This window comes from Jaculus jaculus, chromosome 9, assembly GCF_020740685.1.
Source record: "Jaculus jaculus isolate mJacJac1 chromosome 9, mJacJac1.mat.Y.cur, whole genome shotgun sequence".
Classification (NCBI taxonomy): Eukaryota; Metazoa; Chordata; class Mammalia; order Rodentia; family Dipodidae; genus Jaculus; species Jaculus jaculus.
Window position 1 is genome coordinate 136,667,985 of NC_059110.1, and position 22,109 is coordinate 136,690,093.

At 43.5% G+C, this 22,109-nt stretch overlaps 1 protein-coding gene across 12 annotated transcripts in view; it reads right to left on the reverse strand.

Moving 5' to 3' along the window:
- Positions 1-17,871, reverse strand: part of Strada (STE20 related adaptor alpha) — a 37,946-nt gene extending 20,075 nt beyond the window's left edge. The window contains exons 1-4 of one of the 12 annotated variants that reach the window (XM_004655077.2): positions 17,766-17,871; positions 11,123-11,203; positions 7,748-7,805; positions 4,589-4,617 (exon numbers count right to left, since the gene is read on the reverse strand). In XM_004655077.2, coding sequence (XP_004655134.1) covers positions 4,589-4,617; positions 7,748-7,805; positions 11,123-11,158 — 123 coding nt within the window. In that variant the 5' untranslated portion in view covers positions 11,159-11,203; positions 17,766-17,871. Of the gene's footprint in view, positions 1-4,045; positions 4,209-4,588; positions 4,618-7,747; positions 7,806-11,122; positions 11,204-17,765 lie in introns of those variants that run through there. The other 11 variants (XM_045159135.1, XM_045159144.1, XM_045159138.1 and 8 more) reach the window with 11 other exon arrangements.
- Between the last annotated feature and the right edge of the window lie 4,238 nt (positions 17,872-22,109).

Genomic DNA, 22,109 nt, shown 5'->3' on the forward strand with positions numbered 1-22,109 from the left:
GGGGTCCTGTGTGCTGTGTTAAGTGCTGTCATTACCCAGTGTGTACAACAATGCTGGCACACACTTTAAACAGAAGTCATAGAAGCAAAGTTGGAATTGAGGTTTTCTGCTCATGATCTTGTCATTCTAATGGGTGAAAGAGCAGGGCAGATGCCAGTTCTCCGGAAGCAGGTCTCAATGTCATGGCCTATGCTAGTCCTGCAGCACAGTTATTAGAGCCCTGTGGCCAGGGGCATGCTGCAAGAAAGCACCACAGGAATGCCTGCAAGTAATAAAGTAGTTTTGTTGTTGTTTTCAAGGTACATCTCACTCTGGCCCCAGGCTGACCTGGAATTCACTATGTAGTCTCAGGGTGGCCTTGAACTCACAGCAATCCTCCTACCTCTGCCTCTCAAGAGCTGGGATTAAAGGTGTGCACCATCATGCCCAACAAGTAGTGTATTTCTTAGTAAGTAACACTATAGCCTTAATAAAAAATAACTGCTTTCTGTTTAAAGGGTTTCTTTCCTCTAATCTTTGAACTTTTTAAACTTTCTCAAGTTTGAAAGAGAGATGAGAACAGTTGAGTCTTGAGATTATATATTTATTATATGTACTTTAAATAATGCCCTTTGGAAAAGCTACACATAGACACCATTTTACTACCTATGGCCATCTTTCTTGCCAGGAGCACATCCAAGGCATACAATCCACTAGGCTCCACACCAAGGCATTTCTTGTTGAGCCTAGGCAGGGGAGTGTTTGCTAAATTTCTGGCATTCTTACATACTTGACAAATGTTCCTACCATCTAGTAGTGCGGAAGACAATCCCAAAGTATTAGTATACTATGAGCATACGATTCTTTCCGTAACTGGGAATTGGAGTTCATGAGAAATCTCAACAGCATGAAAAGGCCTAGTCTAGTGACTCCTGTGGCTTCTCCAGTGTTCTGTCACAGACTCACTGGAAACAATCCTGAAACAAAGGCTTTCTACTTTGCAGCTACTGTACAGGGGAGAAACCAACTTCTTATTTTTTTTAAGATTTATTACTTGAGAGAGTATGAGAATGGGCGCGCCAGAGCCGCCAGCCACTGCAAACTAACTTCACACACATGCGCCTCCCTCTACCCCATGCATCTAGCTTACATGGGTCCTGGGGAGTCAAACTAGGGTCCTTTGGCTTTGCAGGCAAATGTCTTAACTGCTAAGCCATCCCTCCAGCTCGAGACCAACTTTTATTATTATTATTATTTTTTGTTTTGTTTGTTTTTTGAGGTAGGGTCTCGCTGTAGCTCAGGCTGACCTGGAATTCATGTCATCTCAGGGTGGCCTCAAACTTAACACAATCCTCCTACCTCTGCCTCTCAAGTGCTGGGATTAAAGGCGTGTGCCACCATACTCTTCTTGTTTTGATTTTTTGAGGTAGGGTCTTGCTCTAGCCCAGGCTGTCCTAGAATTAGTCTCAGGCTGTCCCTGAACTCATGTACCTCAGCTCCAGAGTGCTGGGAGTAAAGGTGTGTACCACCATGCCCGGCTAGACCAACTTTTTTTTTTTTTTTTTTTTTCCCGAGGTAGGGTCTCCCTCTAGCCCAGGCTGACCTGGAATTCACTCTGTAGTCTCAGGGTGGCCTCGAATTCACGGCGATCCTCCTACCTATGCCTCCTAAGTGCTGGGATGAAAGGCATGCACCACCATGCCTGGCTAGACCAACTTTTATTTAAGAAAGCAAACAAAGGAAATAAAGACAATATTTTAAAGTAAGAGATGTGAAATGCTACTGACATGACAAAGGAGGTTAATTCATGACACTGTTTCAGACTTTTAAAATCTAAATGCAAATAAAAAGGATGAAATATTTGCCATTCTCTTTAAACACAGCATGACTTAGTTCTATTTCTCCCATGTATACTCGTAACTTCCTTGTCCATCTTTTCTTAGTTTGCCACAGCACCAAGAACATTTTACTTGTTTGGAAGTGTTTGAAAAAATACACAAATTATTGACATCCAGAAATGACCATAAACAGTAACTTTGTTTAAAGAGTTTAAAACAAAATACAAGAAAGCATACAAAGACAATGTTTATGAAACACTACCAAATAAACACATTCAGCCTTCCAGAGGTTTCACACAGGACAGTTTATGGTAAAACATCGACAGCAGTGACTATATGAAAGTTATATAAAATTGGCATTATACACTGGAAAAAAATCTGATTTTATAGGTAACTTTATGGTCCCCTGACCAAAAATCAAAGCCGCTTGGATTTGGTAGGCAGTGCTCCAGGCTAGCAGATTATGTAAGCACAGCCAAAAAGTGTGTCACCCTTCAACGTTGGGGCTACCTCCCCCAGAGCAGGGAGTCTGCTACGAAAAGTGTCTGAAGCAGGGCCTGGTGGAGCACACCTTTAACCCCAGCTCTTGGGGGCACAGGTAGGAGGAATGCTATGAGTCCAAGGCTACCCTGAGACTACATAATGAATTCCAGTTCAGCTTGGGCTAGAGTGAGACCCTACCTCAAAAAAAAGTATCTCTCTTTTTTTTGTGAGTAAAACTTTTAATAATGAAGAGCAGAAATCAGACAGGCTCATTCTTATATTAAAACAAAAGATTTTGCCGGGCATGGTGGTGCATGCCTTTAGGACTGCTGTGAGTTTGAGGCAAGCCTGGGTTAGAACAAGACCCTACCTTGAAAAAACAAAACAGTTTTCCTATATTACAATTTATTTCCATTTGCATACTGAAGAGGTAGTGTCTAAGGGACTATTTTACAGTTCTAATACAATGGACGAAAACATCCAGGCATGGTGGCACATGCCTTTAATCCCAACACTCAGGAGGCAGAGGTATGAGTTCAAGGCCACCCTGAGACTACACAGTGAATTCCAGGTCAGCCTACCTCAAAAACAAACAAACAAAAAAGTACAAAACCAAACAGAAGTACTGAGAATTTGGGGGCCTTGATGGCAACTAAGAATGGGCTTGGATTTGGTCTATGAATCCACAGGTGCAGGTAGCCCCATGGATCAGGGTAGCCTCAAGGACCCAAAACCATAGCTTCAGTTTCTCCCAACTCTGTTTGGTTTAAAGAGTGAAGAGGGAGGGATTGGAATTTCTCCCAAAACCTCTTAGTCTTCCTGAGAGGCGGAGGAGCTGGACTGCATGTGTGCGGAGGACAGACAGGCCCACAGGGGAGTCAGCTGGAGGCTTGGGAGTCACTGTAGGTACTGTTGGCACAGTCCAAGCAGAAGAGGCTACAGTTCCATCATTGCTGCAGTGTGTGTCTCTGTCTCTCTATCTCTGACAGGATCTCACTACTTAGCCCAGGCTGGTCTCAAATTGAACCTCCTGCCTCTGTCAAATAATAAATAAAAATAAAGTATTTTTTTTAAAGCGTAGGGCTGGAGAGAAGGCTTAGCAGTTAAGGTGTTTGCCTGTGAGCTGGAGGACTCTGGTTCAATTTCCCAGAACCCACATAAGCCAGATGCACATGGGGGTGCAATGTATCTGGAGTTCGTTTGCAGTGGCTGGGGGTCCTGACATGCCCATTTTCTCTCTCTTTTTCTTTCTGTCTCTCTCTCTCTCAAGTAAAAAAATAAAAATAAAAGGCTGGGTATGGTGATACACGCCTTTAATCCCAGTACAAACAACAACAACTAATCCACAATAAAACAAAAACAAAAGAAATTTTTCTGTTTTGTAATTTTTTGGGAGATAGTGTTAAGACTTAGCCCTGGCTGTTTTTTGTTTGTATGATTTTTTCTTTTCCCAAGTTTGGGTCTCACTCTAGCTCAGGATGACCAGGAATTCACTGTGTAGTGTCAGGGTGGGCTTGAACTCATGGTGATCCTACCTCTGCTTCCCAAATGCTGGGATTAAAGGTGTGCACCACCACAGCCGGTCCAGGCTGGTTTTGAAGGCTGTCTCTTCTCTTGCCTCTGCCTCCTAAGTAGTAAGTAGTAAGATGCCCAGCTTTGGCTGCTTTGAAGGACTGGGGAGGGAACTCAAGGCCTGGTATATGGCCACAAGTTCCCTTGGGTTAAGACAGGCTCTTGTTACGTACTTCACCCATCCTTGAACTCCAAATCCTGGAGGGCTGCAGGTGTGCTCTATACCACCACACACGCTTCTGTTGTACTTTTAAATTTTGGTTTTGTTTATAAGGTAGGAGATTTGAGGTTCCGTACTATTATCCAGAGATCTGTATTTTCTCTGTGGACTGAAATCTATTAACAGACAAAGGATGAAGAAGTTAGAACTGTTACCCACTAAAAGATATTCAACTTTCAAATTGGAGAAACTTATTTTACAGGGCAAGGGAGTGGTGGGTAACTAGAAGTAATGAGAAGGGTAAGAGAACTTAACCTCCAGAAGAGAGGATCAGTACCTATGTTTTTTGTTGTTGTTCTTCAAACTACACATTAGTCTTTCCAGGGTGAAACCTGATGCTCCCCCAAAGTAAAAACAATAAAAAATGTACTATAAATAAAGCCCAGTGACAGAGAAGCAGAAACATAAAAATGAATAGCCAAGAAGACACACAGACTTCCACAAGAAGTCATCTGCATGCAACGGCCACAGTGCTGGAGCCTAGAAAATCACTTACCTTTCTCCGAGTGTCACCCGGAGGCTGCTCTGGAGTAGAGAAATTGATTGTTGGCATTTTGTTGTTCAGAAGACACACTCACATTCTAAACTGCACTCAGGACTACATTTATTAATAGAAACCACTTAAGAGTCATTACAGCAGAAAGCGCCTCCCGTACTACGTATAGACACACAAACAGGTACCCACAGTGAGGCGCTGCAGCTACATGGCCTTTCAACATGAATCCAAGGCTACACGCCACTCAGTGGCTGCACTTCTGGCCACATGTTTACTTGTCATTAGCATAATATATAGTACTTTGCATAGGCTTGTTTCAGAATCTTATAACTGTAAACCAAAAATTCATTTTTTAAATTTTTCCCCCTTCATTTTTTTTTTTTTTTTTTTTGGACATGCTAGGCAAGCACTCTACCACTGAGCTATACCGCCAAACTTTCAAATTCATTTCATTTTATTTTTTGGATTTTTTTTTTTTGAGACAGTGTCTTACTACACAAACAAGGCTGGCCCTGAATTTACAATGTAGCCCAGATGAGCTGCAGCAATCCTCTTGCCTCAGCATCCCACAGTTGCTGGGATTACAGTCATAAGTCACCACATTCATTTTAAAATCACAGGGATAATTAGCTACTTCCCAGAAAGTGCAGAGGACAGAACACATTTTTGAGGGGGATTTGTCTCATTTTTAAGGCAAAAAGTCTTAGTAAAGCAAGACATATATAGGAACAGTTTTCTGATTCTCAAAGTTAGGTGCATGCTATTCTGAATGCAAATAAAGCAGTAGCTTTTTAGTATTCAGCTACTCAAGAGTAAAAAAACAGTAAATCACAGGACAATTAATAGCTCAGTGGTGTGAGCCTTGGGTATCTTCTATTTGGCAGAGAAAAAAAAAATCACTAGAAAAAATCACTAAGTGAAGAGTTTCTACTGTAAAATACTAACAATTTATATGTTTCCAAATACCTTAAATTATATGCTTATATCTTAAATCATACCAAGTCAGACAAGTAAGTCTATTCTCCAAGGAAAATGCATTTTCATAAGATATATTAAAACATCCAACCATGCCAGGCATGGTAGCACACGCCTTTAATTCCAGCACTCGGGAGGCAGAGGTAGGAGGATCACCGAGAGTTTGAGGCCACCCTGAGACTGCATAGTGAATTCCAGGTCAGCCTGAGCTAGAGTGAGACACTACCTTGGAAAACTAAACCAAAAAAAAAACAGATTTTTCACTCCCCAAAGCTCTCACCTTGAAACGGCCCAAGGGAAATGGCTGTGTCTGGTAAACTTCAAACTTACAAACCTACATTGTTTATAAAGTCAACATTTCGATTTTACAATAGGAAGAATATGTTTTGCCCTGATTGGTTTTTTTCCTTAGTTTGATTAAGAATTTCTTGCTGGAGAGATGGCTTAGCAGCTAAGGCAAAGCCAAAGGATCTGTGGTTCGACTCTCCAGGATCCATGTTAGCCAGATGCACAAGGGGGTACATGCGTCTGGAGTTCATTAGCAGTGGCTGGAGGCCCTGGAACGCCCATTCTCTCTCTCAAATAAATAAATAAGTAGGTAAATAAATAAATAAAATATATGTTTTTAAACAAAAGGACTGTTTGCAATGGCTGGAAGCCCTGGCGTGCCCATTCTCTCTCTCTCTCTCTCTCTCTCTCTGCCTCTTTCTCTGTCACTTTCAAGTAACTAAATTAAAAAAAAAAAAGAATTTCTCTTAATTTCTGCCATGAAAAAATGAGTCAACTACATGGATCAATGGGTGAGAACTTTTATGTCACTATTACATGTGTATTACATTTTTAAAATCGTCAAAGCAAGTGACATTTCTTTTTCTTGAGGGAGTGGGACTTAAACCCAGGGCTTCACTCATACTGTGTAAGCATTCTACCACTGAGCTGTGTCACCAGCCTTCTTTTCACTTTTCAACTTTAGACAAAGACTCACTAAGCTGACCTTGAACTCGCTATGTAGTCCAAGCAGGCCTCCTACTTGGCATCCTCCTGCTTCAGCCTCTCCAATTGCTCAGATTATAGCCCTGTGTCACCAGGTCTGACTTAGAGCCTTTTAAACAATTATTTTCATTGGACATTTCAACTGGACAAATACTTAGAGAAAGCATACATGCTCTAAGTAAACACTGTACTGGCTTTCTGCTAATCAAGAGAGGACAAGGACAACTTCTAGTATTAGTCCACAAATCTTTGGGAAATTATGGATTTAAAAAAAAAAAAAAAAAAAAAACCACAGCTGGGCATGGTGGTGCATGCTTTTAATTCAAGCACTTGGTAGGTGGAGGTAGGAGGATTATCAAGAGTTTGAGGTCACCCTGAGACTACAGTGAATTCCAGGTCAGCCTGAGCTACAGTGAAACCCTACCTCAAAAAAGCAAAAACAAAACAAACAAACAAAAAAACACAACTGGGCTGGAGAGGTGGCTTACGGTGCTTGCCTGCAAAGCCTAAGGACTCTTGTTTGACTCATGGCCCACATAGCCAGATGCACAGTGACATAAGCGCACAATGTCATACATGCACACAAGGGGACACATGTGCCTGGAGTTCAACTGCAGTGGCTGAAGACCCTGGCATGCTAATTCTCTTTCTCCCTCATAAAATAAAAAGCGGAGCTGGAGAGATGGCTTAGTGGTTAAGGCACTAGCCTGCAAAGCCAAAGGATCAAAGTTTGATTCCCCAGGACTTACATAAGCCAGATGCATAAGGTGATTAATTCATGCATCTGGAGTTCTTTGCAGCGGCTGGAGTCCCTGGCATGCCCATTCTCTCTCTCATAAATAAATAAATAAATAAATAAATAAAGCCTGTGTGTTGGGCTTGCTTCAAAAACAAAAACAAACAAACAAAAACACTAAGCTAGATGTGGTGGCAACACTTTTAATTCCAGCACTCAGGAGGCAGAGGTAGGATGATCACCATGAGTTTGAGGCCATCCTGAGACTATATAGTGAATTCCAGACCAGCTTGGGCTCAGACCATATCTCAAAAACAAACAAAGTGACAAAGTACATCTAATAAATATGCTTTACACTTTCCATTAAAGTTGCTAATTTCTATAAGCTGATCTAGTCAACAGAAGAACAGTGATATTTATCCTGAAATTACAGCTAAGTGCCATGCTGTACTTACCTCCAAATAGTTCCAAATCTCTTAAGCCCTCAACAATGAACTTTTCCGAGACCCACCGCTAAAGAGGAAAACCCCAAAGAGAATTAGTATTTCTTCCAAGCCACAATGAATTAGCTATCAGCCTTTAGACAGACAGACAAAACCACAACTATAAAAACAAAACAAAAAACATGCAGTACAGCTAGAATATATATATATATATATATATATTTGTTTGTTTGTTTGTTTTTTCGAGGTAGGGTCTTACTCTAGCCTAGGCTGACCTGGAATTCACTATAGAGTCTCAAGGTGGCCTTGAACTCATGGCAATTCTCATACCTCTATCTTCCACGTGCTGGGATGAAAGGCGTGTGCCACCACACCCAGCCTTAGAATATGTTTTTAATGGAGAAGTTGTAAAAGATTTTGAAATAAGCTTAAAAAAAAAAAACAACCCTACAGATTAATTCCTTTCCTTGTCTTTATCTAATCTTAAACCAAATGATGAAAAATCCTTAAAAGTGATACTGTAATAAGAGGATAAATACATGGAACTGGCCCTAATACTAAAGAATAAAGAATATTTTCTTTCCTATATATAAAACTACCTTTGGTTCCATCTTATTTATGCCATAGCTATCCTTTACAGATGCCTTGCTTGGATCATCGATTACAATTTGAAAATTATTATTGTAATTCAACACACAAAAAACAGGAGGAAAATAGTACTTGTCCATAAACTTTCATTAGTTTGTAAAAGAAAACAAAGTTATGTTTTCTTTTATCCACAAGGCTCTCCTCCACCTCTTTCTCCAGTTTCTGTTGTCTGAGGCGGTTTCACTGTCAACAGGCAAACCGTGTGCAGGACTACGAGCACGAGCCTCCTTGCCTGGCTGTTTTCTTTCTTTCTTTCCTTCTTCATTCCTTCCTTTCTCTTTCACTCTCTTTCCTTTTGTTTTTTTAAAATATTTTATTTTTACTTATTTATTAGAGAAAGAGAGAATGGGCATGCCAGGGTGTCTAGCAACTGCAAACAACTCCAGACACATGCACCATCATGTGCTTCTGACTAACGTGGGTCCTGGGGAAGCAAACCTTAGTCCTTAGGCTTTGCAAGCAAGTGCCTTAACTACTAAACCATCTCTCCAGCCCTCCTTCCCTCTTTCCCTTTCTTCCTTCCTTCCCTTTCCTCCCTCCCTCTCACTTTCTTTCTTTTGGTCTTCTTTTTTTGCAGGTTTTCCCTCTAGCCCAGGCTGATATGGAGCTCACAGTGACCCTCTTACCTCAGCCTCCTGAGTGCTAAGGTTAAAGGTGTAAGTTACCACCTCCAGCTCTGGCTTTTTTCTTTTGAGGTGGGGGAAGACAATGGGAAGGGAGAGAGAGAGAATGGGTGTGCCAGGGCCTTCAGCCGCTGAAAATGAACTCCAGACATGTGTGCCCCTTGTCCACATGTGTGACAGACACTTACATTACTGTGAGTCTGGCTTACGTGGGACCTGGAGATTCGAACATGAGTTCTTAAGCTTTGCAGGCAAGTGCCTTAATTACTAAGCCATCTCTCCAGCCCTGGCTCTTATTTTTTTCTTTCTTTTCAATTTTTTTTTATTAACAACTTCCATGATAATAAACAATATCCTGTGGTAATGCCCTCCCTCCCCCCACTTTCCCCTTTGAAATTCCATTCTCTATCATATTCCCTTCCCCTCTCAATCAGTCTCTCTTTAGCATCTGATCACTGTACATGATGATAGGTTTCATTATGACACCTTTATACATGTACACCATGTCCTTTTTTTAAAATTTTTTTTATTCATTTTTATTTACTTCAGAGTGACAGAGAGAGAAAGAGGCAGAGAGAGAGAGAGAGAGAGAGAGAATGGGCACACCAGGGCTTCCAGTCACTGCAAACGAACTCCAGACACGTGCACCCCCTTGTGCATCTGGCTAACGTGGGTCCTGGGGAATCAAGCCTCAAACCGGGGTCCTTAGGCTTCACAGGCAAACACTTAACCGCTAAGCCATCTCTCCAGCCCCACCATGTCCTTTGATCACATTCACTGTTCCAACACCCTCTTCATGCATATTCCTGTTCCCAATGGTTCCCTTCCTCTTACCAAATAGAACCTCTTCTTCCATGTCTTACATATAAAAACATGGAACGCTCTAGAAACGTGCGCTATCCTTGCACGGGGGCTGCACTCTTGTCTCTGTACTGTCCTGATTTGGATACATGCGTTGCTAAAGCAAACACATTCACAAGGGTTTCTGAAGACTCCCATTGCGTCTATCAAGTTCACAAGGACCAAACTGGCAGGATTGATCCACAGTTCATCTCACCAGCCTACTTCAAGTGAGTATTAGATTTCCATTCTACTGCTCAGTGGTCTGGTTTCACCTATTCAGGCCAGTTTAAAACAGGGCAGGAGCTCATATTTACAGGCAGTGGAATCCAGATTCTATTTCACTTAATGGCTGGTGTTAAAGTTTGGCATGGAGACATTCTTTCCACTGAGCAGAGTTCAAGCTAAGAAGAGATTCACTTGCCTTTCCTCTTAACTAGCACTGAAGTTTATCGTTGCAGTATACTTTGCTTTTATATAGGAAAAAGAAGATCCAAGGACATTCCAAAATAAGATGCATAATGTGAATTGAAACTATAAAATCATTCTTTGTCCTTTCCTGTAACAAAATTTTCTAAATAAAAAAGAAATAGCACCCTAGGGGGAAGGGAGGATACATAATGAGGCCAGGCATGGTGGTACACGCCTTTAATCCCAGCATTTGGGAGGTTGAGGTAGGAAGATCACTGTGAGTTTGAGGCCAGCTTGAGACTAATTCCAGGTCATCCTGGACAACAACAGCATCCTTCCAGGAAAAGCAACAACAAAAAACAATGTTAAGTAGTTCCTATTGCATTTAAACATTAAATACTTGAGCCCAGTGTGGTGGTGCACACTTCTAATCCCAGAGCTCAAGAGGCTAAAGTAGGAGGATCACTATGAGTTCAAGGCCAGTTTGGGACTACACAGTGAGTCCCAGGCCAGCCTAGGATAGTAAGACCCTACCAATAAAATAAAATAAAATAAAAAATAAAAATAAAGAGAGAAAGGGGGGGTGCATAGTAATCTAGCACTTGACAAGCTAAGGCAGGAGGAATACATTTCGGCCAGCCTAAGCCAAATGAAGGGGGAAAAAGAAGGAAAGAACAAAGAAAAACCAGAAGTGAGGAGATTAGCCTCTGCCTTTTCTCAGTAGCGTGGCTGTGACACTGACTTCCTTCCTACACTACTGAATGATTCTGAACATCACATAAAAAAAAGCCCTCTACAATATCTTCCCAACACTTTACTTTTCAGAAAAGAAAAATAGTAAAGCAAGAAGAATGGAAACACTCACCCTAATTCGCTCTGGTTTACTTACAAGAAAAGACATGAGTTCCTAATGTGTAGACCTACTTCAATTTCAAAAACTTAAAACCTAAAAGGAAAACAGAAACAGGCTAAGTTAGTCAAATATCTTTTATACAAATAGTTTTTTTTAATATTTTGTTTATTTATTGAGAGAGAGGGAGGGAGGGAGGGAGGGGTAGGTAGACAGAGAGAAAGAATGGGCATACCAGGGCCTCTAGCCAATGCAAAACTCCAGATCTATGTGCCACCTTGTGCATCTAGCTTACATGGGTCCTGGGAAATTAAATCTGGGTCCTTAGGCTTCACAGGCAAATGATATCTTAACTGCTAAGCCAACTCCCCAGCCCCCAGCCAACAAACAACATTTTTTTGTTTTGTTTTATTTTTCAAGATAGAGCCTCACACCTCCCAGGCCGACCTAAAATTCACTATGTAGTCTCAGGGTGGCCTCGAACTCAGGGCAATCCTCCTACCTCTGCCTTTCAAGTGCTGGGATTAAAGGCCGGCACCACCACACCCGACATCCACAAATAGCTTTTGATTAACGAAACATACTAAGGGTCTACTATTCAAAATGTCACAGGAGGGCTGGAGAGATGGCTCAGTGGTTAAGGTACTTGCCTGCAAAGGCTAATAACCCAGGTTTGATTCCCCAGTACCCACATAAAGCCAGATGCACAAAATGGTGCACCTATCTACAGCAGTGGCTACAGACCCAGTATGGCCCTGGTATACCCACTCTCTTTCTCTTCCTGCTTACAAATAAATTAAGTAAATACATTTAAAAATTCTTTTCTTGAATGGAATTTCAAAGGGGAAAGTGTGGGGGGGGAGGGAGGGAATTACCATGGGATATTTTTTTATAATCATGGAAAATGCTAATAAAAATTTTAAAAAATAAAATATATATATATATATATATATATATATATATATATATATTTGCAAAAAACAATTTTTTTCTTATTCATTTGAGAGAGTGAGAGAGAAAGCAGGGGGGGGGGAGGTTAGAAAGTGGGGGGAGAATGGGCACGCCAGAGCCTCCAGTCACTGCAAACAAACTCCAGACACAATACACCTCCTTATGCATCTGGCTTATGTGGGTCTTGGGGTATTGAACCTGGGTCCTTAGGCTTCATAGGCAAACACCTTAACCACTAAGCCATCTCTCTAGCCACATACATACATACATACATACATACATACATTACATACATACATATTTAAATGCAACACTATCCAAGTGTGGTGGCACATGCCTTTAATCCTAGCACTCAGGAGGCAGAGATAGAAGGATCACTGTGAGTTCAAGGCCAGCCTAAGACTATATAGTGAATTTCAGGTTAGCCTAGGCTAGAGTGAGATCCTACTTTGGGGGAAAAAAATGCCACACTAGATTCAAAATATTTGTTTAGAGAAACACTGAGTGACAATAAACCTAAATATACTTCAGACAAGTATACTTTTTTGTTTTGCTTTTTTTTCAGAGGTAGGGTTTCCCTCCAATTCAGGCTGACCTGGAATTCACTCTGTAACCTCAGGGTAGCCTTGATCTCAGAGGGATCCTCCTACCTCTGCCTCCCAAGTGCTGGGAGTAAAGGTATGAGTCACCATGCCCAGCACAAGTACAATTGGAAACTGGAAATTTCTGTAAGAAAAGAGAAGTTTGGATTAGGTATGGTAATGTACTCCCGTAACTCAGAACTCAGGAGGCTGAAGAGTTCCAGGACAGCTTGGGCTACATAGCAAGATTCTGTCCAGGGGTAAAGGAGCAGAGGGAAAGACAAGGCAGGATGGGCAGGGGAGACAAGGAAGAAGGGGAGAGCAAGAATGTAAGGGAACTTTTTCAACTTGACAAAAAGGAAGTACAAGCCAGGTAAGGTGGTACACGCCTATAATCCCAGCACTCAGGAGGCAGGTGTAGGAGGATCAACAGGAGTTAGAGCCCACCCTGAGACTACCTAGTGAATTCCAGATCAGCCTGGGCCAGAGTTAAACCCTACCTTCAAAAACAAAACAAAACAAAAACAAAAGGTAATAAAAAAGGGAGCACAAAAGCTATACTTGGGGGCTGGAGAAATGGCTTAGTGGTTAAGGCACTTGCCTGTGAAGCCTAAGGACCCATGTTCAACTCCCCACACCCCATGTAAGCCAGATACACAAAGTGAGACAAGGTTGCACATGTGCACAAGGGGATGCATGTGTCTGGAGTTCGATTACCGTGGCTGGAGGCCCTTCATACTAATTCATATTCCTTCTCTCTCTCTCCCTCTCTGTCATCAAGGTGTGTGTCACCACGTCCAGCAAAAAAAAAAAAAAGCTATACTTGTGCTGGAGAGATGGCTTAGTGATTAAGGCGCTTGCCAGAAAGGACCCAGGTTCAATTCTCTCCAGTACCCACGTAAGCATAAGGTGGAGCATGAGTCTGGAGTTTGCAGTGGCTATAGAGGGCTCTAGCGCACCCGTTCTTCATCTGCCCCTTTCTCTCATTCTCAAATAAATAAAAAATTTTTAAAAGCAAAAGCTGCTGGGCGTGGTGGCGCATGCGTAATCCCAGCACCTGAAAGACAGAGGTAGGAGGATAACTGTGAGTTCAAGGCCACCCTGAGACTGCGTAGTGAATTCAAGGTCAGCCTGGGCTAGAGTGAGACTCTACCTCAGAAAACAAAAAAAAAAAAAAGGAAGAATGAGTTTCCTCTGAGCAAAGCAGGACAATCTGCCGGCCCCGTGTCTATACATTACTGTAGTGCAAAATACAAGCAGATATTGTAGGCATACAGTTTGGAAAGGAAAATGTAAACTTTCTGTTTAACACAGGATCTCAGGTAGTATGTAGCTGAGGATGGCTCTGAACTCCTGATCCTCCTTCACTGGGACTTCCCACTCCCAGGTGCAGGGAACACAGGTATATGCCTCCATACTCAGGTTTGCTTTTCTTCTCTTTTGGTTTCTTTTATTTCCTTCTTTTTTCCTTTTTAAAAAATATTTTACTTGGGCTGGAGAGATAGCTTAGCAGTTACAGGCGTTTACCTGCAGAGCCAAAGGATCGCATTTCGATTTTCCAGGACCCACATAAGCCAGATGCACAAGGGAGCACATGCATCTGGAGTTCCTTAGCAGTGGCTGAAGGCCCCAGCACACCCATTCTCTCCCTCTCTTTCTCTCTCTCTCTATGCCTCTTTCTCTCTCTCCAACAAATAAGTAAATAAAATACTTTTGATATTTTATTTATTTGCAAGAGGGGAGAGAAAGAGAGAGAGAGAGAGAGAGAGAGAGAGAGAGAATAAGCATGTCAGGGTCTCTAGCCACTGCCAAAGAACTCCAGATACACGCACCACTTTGTGTATCTGGCTTTACATGGGCACTGGGGAATAGAACCTTGGTTATTAGGCTTTGCAAACAAACACCTTAATTATTGAGCTATCTCTCCAGGCCCTTTTTTATTTTTTGTTTTTTTCAAGGAAGGATCTCGCTCTAGCCCAAGCTGAATTGGAATTCACTATGTAGTCTCATGGTGGCCTTGAACTCAAGGCGGTCCACTTACCTCTGCCTCCCCCAGTGCTGGGATTAAAGGTGTGTGCCATCATACCTGGCTTCCTTTTTTTGAGGCAGGGTTTATTATATAGTTCTGTCTGACTTTGAACTCACAATCCTAGTGCCTCATCCTTTAGAGTGCTAGGAAATCAGGCATATACCATTACATCCAGCATGAAAATACAAAACTCTTCAATTACCAACAACATGATTGTGTTAGAAGATTCTAAAATAGTTCAGGCTGATCTGGAATTCACTATGTCATCTCAGGGTGGCCTTGAACTCATGATGACCCTCCTACTTCTGCCTTCCAAGTGCTGGGATTAAAGACATGTGCCACCATGTATGGCAAAATATTTTTTAAAAAAGATATTTTCTAATAGTACATGGTAGTGTTTGCCTGTAACCCCAGTACTTAGGAGTGGGAGACAGGAAGATCAAGAGTTTAAGGTCAGCTGGGCATGGTGACACACTCTTTTAATCCCAGCACTAGGGAGGCAGAGGTAGGAGAATTGCTGTGAGTTCCAGCCAGCCAGCCTGAGACTACATAGTGAATTCCACATCAGCCTGCCTTGAATTTAAAAAAAAAAAAAAAGTGAACTTCTGGTTATTCTAACTACTTTATATATAATGTTCTTATTCCTTTAATGTTTCCAGTGACATAGGCTTTTATCACCACTAAAATCTAACTGGTAACTGGCAGTCTTTTCTCTGATTTTTTCCCCCCATTTCTTTTCAGATTAATGTTTGCCAGTCTGGTCCCTGAGATATGACTGGTGGTTCAGGATTTTTTTTTTCCCCCAAGTAAGGTCTCACTCTAGCTCAGGCTGACCTGGAATTCACTATGTAGTTTCAGGGTGGCCTCGAACTCACGGCAATCCTCCTACCTCTGCCTCCAAAGTGCTGGGATTAAAGGCGTGCACCACCTCGCCCAGCTCTAGGGTTTAGTTTTTGAGGTAGGGTCTTGCTCTAGCTCAGGCTGGCTGGGACTCTCTGTAGTCCAGGATGGCCTTAAACTCACAGCAACCCTTTTTACCTCAGCCACCCAAGTGCTGGGATTAAAGGAGTGTGTCACCACTCCTGGCTCAACCAGGCAAATTTTGACCACAGGTACCCTATGCTAGGGGAAGCTCTCCCTACCTTCCCCTCCCTACCTTATTCAACTGCTACACCTACCAACCACACTTCAGTCTCCTTATCTCCCCTACTAGAATAAAAAATCTGGTGGGGTAAGGTGGTATACCCAACATTTAGGAAGCAGAGGTAGGAAGATCACTGTGAGTTTGAAGCCAGTCTGGGACTACAGAGTGAGTTCCTGGTCAGCCTGGCCTAGGTGAGACATTATCTTGAAAAAAAAAAAATCAAAAAAAAAAAAATCTGTGAAGGCAGAGAATGACTTCTGTTCATTGTTTCATCCCAGAAATATTAAATTCATAACAGCAAAAATAATAAAAGCAAGAAGCATTTATAACTTACTATGCACCAAGCACCATGGTAAATGCTTTGTGGAGATCAGCGCATAGTAAATATTATCCCTATTTCACAGTTCATATAATTAAGACTCAGAAATTAAATACCCAAAGTCTCAGAGGCAAGCGGTAAAAGCCCGGTTAAATTTGTTCTGCAGCCTGTTCTGTAGAAACCAGCGCTAAGTTAGTCGGGGAGACATGTCAGGGCTAGCTGTGCAGTTAGTTCACTGCTAAACCTGCCTGTTTTTCTAATTTAAAAACGCATAATCTAGCTGGGTGTGGTGGCGCAAGCCTTTGATCCAAGCACTCGGGAAGCAGAGGTAGAAGGATTTCTATGAGTTTGCGGCCACCCTGAGACTACATAGTGAATTCCAGGTCAGCCTAGACTAGAGTGAGACACTACCTTGAAAAACCAAGAAAAAAAAGTACTCTTTTCTTTCTCTTCTTTGGATGCTGGTCATGCCATGACTTTCCCCCCCAGCTTTCTCAATAAATCTTTTACTTTATTCATACACACACAATGGCTGGGTGTGCAAAGATAAAATGATGGAGAAGACATCGCTTGGTAGACGAATGAGACTGATGAGGTGTCAAATAATACAGAAAGGCGAATTTGCCTGATTGTTGTCACTTATTCTCTGAACTTCCTATGTGTTTGCAGACTATAACTATAAACACTAATTTTGAGTCAAAATATCTCTAAAGAAACCTAATTAAAGGGTGAGGAGACTTGACTAGCTTATCCTTACTGTAACTAATGGTTAATAGGCTCCTGACTGGAGGCAGGTAAGCAAATTACAAATTTGATCTCTCTCCCACTCCTTTTTCAGCCCCTCCCCCTTTTAGTTCAGGACATGAAACCCAGGTCCTCAACAATGACAAGTTTCCTGTCACTGAAATACACTCCTAGCCTCAAATTTGGCTTCTGTTACCAACTCCCATGACCCCCCCCCAAAAAAAAACAGGTATTGGATGCCAGTTGCTTCTAGAAAGCATAAATCAGTTCGTGAGGAACTGTCCACATATCCGAACACAGTTCGACTTCGACAGACAGGACAGTAAGACCAACTGCAATGCCTGTGGGAGAGGGGGGAGGCCGGTCACACATGCATGCTACGATCGAAGCAGAAGGATGGATACACAGGTTAGCTCCCTATTTCCTGAAAATTATGCACAGTTTTATTTAACCACTCCCCTTTCTTCGTGTTGACTCCCAGCCGCCATCTCCATGCCCCTAAATCTGTTAGGGCTACTTAAAACAAAAGTATTATAATCAGAAGATCTTCATCTTGGTCTTATGAGAGGCGGGGGTGCCCTGCTCTTGCGTCCGGACGGGGGGCTTGATCCAGCATCGCATGAAATGAGGGTGGGGTCGGGACAGGTCATCTGGACCCCGACTCCCCACGTGGAAGCCCGGAAGGATGTGGGAGGGAGGGCGGGAGGTCGCCCGTCGGGTCCCCCGCAACTCCGGCGTCTCCACACCAGGCCCACGGGTTCAACGGGGCCCGGGGAGGGCGCGGGTGAGCCGGCATGGCCGCTAAGGGCCGCCCCCGAGGAGAGGGAATCGGCGGCAGGGCGAGAGGGACTGGCCCCGGGAGCGCACCAGGCGGCCCCGCCACCCGGTACCTGGTCTAGGAGTGCGAGCGCAGTACCGACCCCGTCTCGGCTCCGCCTCCTCAGTTCTGTGGCCGCGCCGCCGCCGCTGCCAGGTCGGTTGCTGGGCGGGAGGCACGCAACGTGCCATGCGCAGTCGACGCACCTAGGAGGCCGGCCGAGCCCCGCCCTCGCGGAGGCCCCGCCCCTCACGGAGGCTCCGCCCCACGGAGCCCCGCCCCTCGCGGAGGCCCCGCCCCTGCTTCCCGCGGTACCTCGCTGCGTGCCTCTGAGCTCGCTGGTGGCCAGTCTCGGGTTTCCTTTTGTGCGCTGGCGCGCTCCTTCCCTCGGATGGCAGGGGTTTCCCTACCGACGTGGAAACAAACCCCTGAGCCTCCACCAGCCACTGCTCCCCACCCCCGCGGCAGGAAGGAAGAGCTCAAGGGCACTAAGGCCAGCTAGGTATCATGAGGCTGCTCCCCCTTCACGTGGCGCTTTTAAATGGAAAACTCTCACTTTAAAGACTTCTTTCCTGTTTTGGTTTTACGAGGTCGAGTCTTGCTCTAGCCCACGCTGACCTGGAGCTCTGTAGTCTCAGAGTGCTCTCGAACTCCCAGTGATCCTACTTCTGCCCTTCAAGTGCTGGGATTAAAGGCCTGCGCCACCACTCTCGGCCTTGGAGGCACCAGAAGGTAAACTGCAGAGAGGAAACTTTGTGTCCCTGGTTCCTCATCTATAAAACTAGGACAATAGGTCAATCTTTCTCTCTCTCTTTTTTTTAAAATTTGTTTTTATTTATTTGAGTGTGACAGAGAGAGGAAGAGGCAGATAGAGAGAGAATGGGTGTGCCAGGGCTTCCAGCCACTGCAAACGAACTCCAGACGCGTGTGCCCCCTTGTGCATCTGGCTAACGTGGGTCCTGGGGAATTGAGCCTCGAACCGGGGTCCTTAGGCTTCACAGGCAAGCGCTTAACCGCTAAACCATCTCTCCAGCCCCTCTCTCTCTCTCTCTCTCTCTTTTTTTTAATGTTATTAATTTGAGAGAAAGAAAGGCACAAAGAGCATATCAGGGCCTCTATCCACTGTGATCTACAGACACATTGCGTCACCACGTCTGGAATTATGTGGGTATTGGGAATCGAACCCAATGCTGGCTTTTGCAAGAAAGTACCTTATCCGCTGAGCCATCTCTCCAGCCCAAGAACTATCGTTTCTTTGCTTTTTTTAGTTTTTGTTTTTTCCAGGTAGGGTCTCGCTCTAGCCCAGACTGACCTGGAATTCATTATATAGTCTCAGGGTGGCCTTGAACTCAGCGATCCTCCTACCCCTGCCACCCGAGTGCTGGGATTAAAAGCGTGCACCACCACGCCCGGAGTGCTGGGGTTAAAGGCGTGCACCACCACGCCCGGCTTTCGTTGCCTTTTTCTGTATGTTTGTGTCCCAGAGCCCTCCCTCATCCACAACTGAGGTGTTTCCTGTGTCCTATTTGCGGAAAGCAGTGGTAAGATTTACCTTGATAGGAAAGCTAGCAGAGGGCTGGGCAGGAAGGAGGAATGAACTATTCCGGAATGGTACAAGCCTCTCAACTGAGAGAACTATTTGCCATCAAGGAATGAATACTGAGCCGGGAGGCAGAGGTAGGAGGAGCGCTGTTGAGTTCAAGGCCACCCTGAGACTACAGAGTGAATTCCAGGTCAGCCTGGACTAGAGTAAGACCCTACTTCTGAAAACCAAAAAAAGAAAAGAATACTGGGGGCTGGAGAGATGGCTTAGTGGTTAAGCGCTTGCCTGTGAAGCCAAAGGGCCAGGGTTCAAGGCTCGATTCCCCAGGATCCACGTTAGCCAGATGCATAAGGGGGCGCACGCGTCTGGAGTTCACTTGCAGTGGCTAGAGGTCCTGGCGCGCCATTCTCTCTCTGTCACTCTCAAATAAATAAATTAAAATGAACAAAAAAAAAATTTAAAAAGTCACTGATACTCACCTGACGATCTCACTCAATTTTACAGATTTCTTTGATCTCACCTAGTGCTTTAGTATTTCCAAGCACTATCCTCTATCTCATTCTCAAAACAAGATTCTCAGGCTGGAGAGATGTGTTATTGGTTAAGGTGCTTGCCTGCAAAGCCAAGGGACCCAGGTTTGAATCCCCATGTCCCACATAAGCCAGATGCACAAGGTGGTGGGTGCATCTGGGGTTCGTTTGCAGTGGATGGAGCCCCTGGTATGCACATTCTCTCCTTTTCTCCCTGCTGCTTTCTCACTCTCCCAGATATTTTTAAAAAGAGCTGGACAGATGCTTAGTGGTTAAGGTGCTTGCCTGTGAAGATTAAGGACCCAAGTTCAATTTCCAGGGCCCAACAAGCCAGATGCACAAGGGGGTGCATATATCTGGAGTTCATTTGCAGTGGGTAGAGGTCCTGGCGTGCCCATTCTCTCTATCCACCTCCTTCTTTCTCACTCAAATAAATAAAAAAATTAAGCTGGGTGTGTTGGCTCATGGTTGTTACCTCAGTTCCACACCTGCTGCTCAGTAAGGAGAGCTTTCCTATTACTAGGGAAACAGCATCATATTTTCTCACAAACATCCTGTCAATTTTGATAGCCTAAGTTAGAGAAGTCTGAAAGGATTACCTTGGTTTCCACTGGGAGAAAGAAAAGCAAGAAAGCAAAAGACACCACTTGGGAGAACAGTTGTAGATGGTCTCGAATTTGTAAAAAGTGGTTGAGTAAACACTTTACATAGAGTATCTTTTGAATTACTTGTGAGGTTGGCAGGGAAAAACCACTATCATTCTCCCTTTACAGGATGAACACAATAAAGTTAAAGAAGTGAATGACCTATCCAAATGACAGATTGGCAAGTGGTTTTGCTGATGAGCGAGGTCTTCCTCTTTGTAGTCCAGAACTTATTCCAACATTGCTAAGGGCATATACACGGGAGGCTGGAGAGCTTGATTTTCCTGTGTGACAGTAAACACCATTCTCTTCTCTTTGTCCTCTCTTTCAAAGGAGAGATGTCCTAACCTCCAAAGATTGTTGTGGTTTGGGTTTTTAAAAGTTTCTATTTATGAGAGAGAGAGAAAGAAAGAGGCAGGGAGAGTGTATGGGTGTGCCAGAGCCTCCAAATGCATGGGCCACTTTGTGCATCTGGCTTTATGTGGGTACTGAGGAACCAACCCAAGCCATCAGCACCTAACTACTGCTGAGCCATTTCTTCAGCCTCATGGCTTGGATCTTTAATGTCTACCAGGAGTCCTGTCTTGAAGGCTTGGTCCTCATCCTGTGGCACTATTGGGAGGTGGTGGAAATTGTAAGAGGTGGGACCTAATGGAAGATAGTTAGGTAATTGGGCATGTGCCTTAAAGGCGATGTTGGGACTCCAGTCTCTTCTATCTTTGCTTTGCTTTACCATTTTGCTCTCCAAATGATGTTCTGCCTCACCACAGGCCCAGAGCAAACAACCAGTACCTAAAAATCCTGAAGCCATCAGCCAAAATAAATCCTCCCAGTTCTAAGCTATTATCTCAGATATCTTTCTCACAATGATAGAAAGCTAACAAGCAGGGACTATAAAAGGAGGCTCATTAATAGCCCAAGGGGCCAGGTGTGGTGGCCATGCCAGTATTGCCACTACTTGGGATGCTGAGGCACGAGGTATGAGGCAAGCTTGAGCTACATGGTGAGATTTTTTTTCTTCTCACAACAAAACATATGGGGTTCTAAGAATAGAAAACACTCTAAAAGGAGTAAGTGGTAACTACAAAGGAATATTCAAGATCAACTCTTTTGAAGGAAAAACACTCCAGTACTACTTTTAATGATCAGACAGGACTTTCCTGTGGGTGTACACGTTATAGGACAATTCCAGAAAAGTCAAGGCGGCACTCTGAGATTTTGTCAATCAGTTTAATATATATGTCCATAGGTAGTTCATATGAATGCTTAAGTTACAAAATTAGCTGCCATGGTCCAAATGTGTGGGGCTTTAAGAAAGCTTATACTGCTAGAAAGAGAGCTAAGCATATCAATCTTGATTTCTAAAATGTACGTGAGGGTTCATAAACCAAGTTTAATTCTAGAATTATATAGCATTAAAGAAATTAAATTGTTTTTTTATCATTTTAATAACTTAAACTTGTGAACTGTTAAAAAATATTACACTTGTACCTCCCAGTTCACTCATTTCTATATTAACCTAGACAAAACCCATGTGAAAAGTTCCCATGCAGTTACAAAGGCAACAGCACATGCAGTTTTCACAGCAACTGTTACTGCCTCAGAACACATAGTGTTAACAAACCCACCCTTTCCCATCCCCAGCAAAAAATTACCTGGTACAAGCAGTGACTTAAAATGCTTTCTTAGCAGGAGGCATT